Source organism: Lampetra planeri, unplaced genomic scaffold (assembly GCF_965212315.1).
Source record: "Lampetra planeri unplaced genomic scaffold, kcLamPlan1.2.h2 scaffold_850, whole genome shotgun sequence".
Lineage (NCBI taxonomy): Eukaryota > Metazoa > Chordata > Hyperoartia > Petromyzontiformes > Petromyzontidae > Lampetra > Lampetra planeri.
Window position 1 is genome coordinate 33331 of NW_027615672.1, and position 3990 is coordinate 37320.

General features: G+C 40.9%; 1 protein-coding gene across 1 annotated transcript; it reads left to right on the plus strand.

Moving 5' to 3' along the window:
- Window positions 1-1584: 1584 nt before the first annotated feature.
- Window positions 1585-3850, plus strand: LOC144742087 (uridylate-specific endoribonuclease B-like; the record flags this gene model as incomplete). Its single annotated transcript, XM_078624590.1, is given in 5 exon segments — window positions 1585-1686; window positions 2281-2338; window positions 2341-2385; window positions 3372-3493; window positions 3738-3850. Coding segments are annotated over 5 exon segments (440 nt in total), but the record flags the coding sequence as incomplete, so codon positions are not given.
- Window positions 3851-3990: the final 140 nt, after the last annotated feature.

Genomic DNA, 3990 nt, shown 5'->3' on the forward strand with positions numbered 1-3990 from the left:
TGTATAAAACAAAAAATGTCAATTTGTTCAGAGTCAAATATTCATCCTCAAGATTCATTTCATCTAAAACGTTACGATGGATTGTCATCATTCATCATAACAATTAGGGCTGACTGTAACAAATATAACAAAAGGCTCTCAGTGGAGCCTGAAGTCCACCATGAGCTTTACAACATCTTGCAACCTGAAACATGACCCCACTTTACGCTGTAATCCAGAGGTGATGCTGTGACAGAGAGACAAACAATGAAATACTAAAGAAACAAAGAGCCCACTTTGTAGCCTGAGATTGAAAAGAGACGACAACATTGTGTAATCCCTTTGGCTAGAGTTGCTGACAGAGGATAACCCTTTAAAATGGCCCCTCTCTCCTGCCCTGTCCCATCCCCTGCCTCGTGCTCTATGAAACCCCCCACCCACCCCAGACATGCTGACTGACTGGACTGCTACTATGCTCCTAAAGACACCTGCTCTCACAAACACAGGAAACCACCACCTCCAGCTCCTCACCAACTCTGGGAAACTTCTCTAGCCCTGCAGCCATCTGATGTTTTGTCTTTGCTGATTTAAAAAAAAAAGAAAAAAAAAGACAGAAAGAAAAAATAAAAAGACAGGACAGCGATCGAAGGAAAAGGTCAGTGGATTTCGGTGTGGTGGCTGACGGGAAGCAGCCAGGAGCTCGATCAGTGATGATGAGGCTCCCACGCTGGGTATCACTGATGTGGCGCACCAGTGTTGGGGAGGAGGGATCAATGAGGAGGATGGATATCACACAGCTACAGGCTGACGTCCACTTTCATGATCTTGTTGTAAATACTGTAATAATGTGTGATGATCTATCTGGGAAAGAGCATGTGATGCGTAACTCCAAACGTATGTTTTACAGTGACACTGTTGATAGTGTAGGCACGTGTCTTTCAGCCAGAAGTGTTTGTGTTATATAACAACAAATTATTATTATTATTATATTTATTGTTCATGTACATTACATTTAAACAGGATGTGGTTCCACTGCTACTATAAAAAACTGTAACCTAAATCTGTATAATTAAGTTTACATACCTATTTTGTAAATAACTTTGACAACAGAAGTAATTGTAGTGAATCAGGAAATTACCATCTGTTCCATAAAATACATACGTAAACCAAAATATTTCTGGATTTGTTGAACTGTATAAACAGTTTAACAGAATGTTTGTCAGTCAGCAGTCAATTTCTCTTGTGCAGAATAGTTTTTCCGTTAAATTACCTCCGTACTTAAAGTAATTTGACTTCCTGCCTGTGCAACTAAGAATCTATTGTTGCCAGATAAGTGAGCTGTGATATGTAGCATTACGCTTTGTGAAAAACATGTGACAACATGGTTAACCAAATAATGTGGTGTACAAATAGTTTCATATCAGTCCATGGATGGTTTGCCATTATACTTTGGCATTTATTGGCAAGAAAAAAAAATGTTTTTGTGCGCTGCTGATTGTTGAACAGGTCACAGAGACTTTACCTCTCCTGTCAGACGCCAACTGAGATCCGACCATCCACAGTTCTTCCTCTGCTGGACCAAGAAACTCACTGAGCAGCCTCATCATGATTGAGAGTGACAGAGAGCTGTCGGCCATGGTGCAGGAGCTGTGGGACAACGATATCAACAGGCTCCAACCGGGAAAAGATTACAGGATCTCTCTGCAGGTGCACACACACAGCTTTTCCGTTGCTCTTGTGTGTCTTGCTGCAGCATTCGTCACCCGCAACACCAATAAATACCCTGTATGCCCAGAAAGCTTACTGAGTCCAGGAAAAGAAGCATCATTTGAAATTGTGTAAAGTTGTGAAGTTTTTGTGAAGTTTTTCATACCTGGATAGGAAGTGAGTTATAGCCTAATATTGTACATTTAGTATTTCAACACATCGAAAAGATTCTGTACTATTTTTATTTTTCTATTTTTCTTGGCTGTTATCCTGCAACAGTAATTAAATATGATTTAAATCTCAAATCAGCCAGAAGAATAATTAGTAGGTTTACAAGTGGGGGCGAAGAATATAATACATTTTACAATACCTTTGTTTGTAAGAATATAAAAAGATGGTGCAGTGAGTGTGAGAAACTGAGGCCTTTTGCTGGGCGTAGTGTCGTTTCCTTTCCTGTCTGACAATAGTAGCACATTCAAACTGAAACGGTAACGAATCAGCGTGAGCAGACAAAAACACGAATATCAGATCATCATCCATGTACTCAGACTGCAGACACTTCAGACAAATTGAGGGACTCTCTTCTCGCTGCAGGGCAAAGCTGGAGACAGCATGGCCATCAACGACAACAATGACGGAGCAGGATATCCTCTGTTACATTTGTTGATGAGAACATTTTCAAAAAGGAGACTTTTTTAGGTAAGTGCACGGCCGGGGATGCTGTTTGTGTCAGATCAGTTTGTTTCACTTTTTCTACGTATTACACAACTCTTCTACCGAAACAAAGCCGATGTTCTCTTCCCATGTACTGTCTTCCTCATCAGCTCCCTTTGGAGAAAAGCTTTCTCATCTATTCATAATCTTCTTATGACGAACAGTGTCGTTGCATAATCACAGAGCAAGCAAAGTTCACTTGTCTGCAGAGAGAAGCCCCTCCCAACCACTGTCCCTCATTTATCCACACGACGATGAACCGCCGAGACACTTTCCCCATGTATATGTACCATGAGTTCCCTGTGAGGTTGGCATCCAACAGGAAAGCGAAGATTCCGCCCCGACTGCTTGTTTTCTATTTGCTTTGTCCTTTGGTGACTGATACAGTGGTGGGAGGGAATGACAGTAGAGATATTATCCCTGCTCTCCCCTATAATAATCCATTTCCTCACTTGAATAGTCACAAATACTGCAGAAATCACATGAGACAAAGATATTCTTATCTCATGTTAATAAATTATTATGAATATGTTGAAAAGATATCTTCCAACATAGTTCCTCCTTTTCACAGGATAAAAATCAATACCCTGTGTCTGAGTTGTGAATAAAGAACTTTATGTGACCCTATAGGGGCAATTGGTCTCACATTAAAAGGCTTCATCCCCGGGTTGTGTCTTAAAACCGCGTACCACACACATATGTAGATTAATCCTTACATAAAACCAGAAAAACTACAATCCGAACCCTTCAGGAGGCACAGCATAAGCAGCTGTGGGAAACAACAGTGCTCACTGACTGAACTCCGCTGAGCTGAAAGGTTCCTGTTATAACTAATGTCTCCACAGTCGATCCTTGAACTCCACACATTTCATACCTATCAACTGTTTCTTATCGTTGTCACATCACACATTGTCCACTTCTAGAGAAGAGAGAAAAGAGAATCCCTTTTTGAAGAGTGTTTGTTCCTGCAGCCTTTATCTCCCTCCTGGATAACTATGAGAGCGACACTGGCGAGCCAGAAATTGTGACTCCTGAGGAGGTGGCAGAGAACCACAAGTTCCTGGACTCCATCATTCAGACGCCCACCATGAAGGTAACGCAGTCTCTGTTTTTCATTTCACTCATGAGCTGGTCAGTTTATATGAAGATTTGTCATTGACAGTGGTATTCTATGAAAGTATCAGGTCATCTGTAGAGTATAGTAGTGTGTGACCCTTTCATAGTCTTGTGTTTGTTAGTTACTGGTGGATTAATGCTTTCGTAATTATTAAAAAATAAAAAATGGCTTTATGTACAAGCACAATACCAGTCTTATATATCATCTTTTTCCCCCTCAGATTGCTCATAAATACCTGGTAGAGAAGCACCTTTCTCCGCGGGATGAGACACAATTCAAAGAACAGCTGTACAGGATCTGGTTTGAACTTTACGCAAGGAGAGGATCCAGCAGGTGGGTGGAATCTGTGAGAGCTGTATAATCTGTAACCTTTGTAGGAGGCACCAGCTTCTGGACATTTTCCCCAAATTACACATCATTTAATTCACTTCAGTATTTTTGATAACACTGTGAGTCATGAATATGCAAAAGAT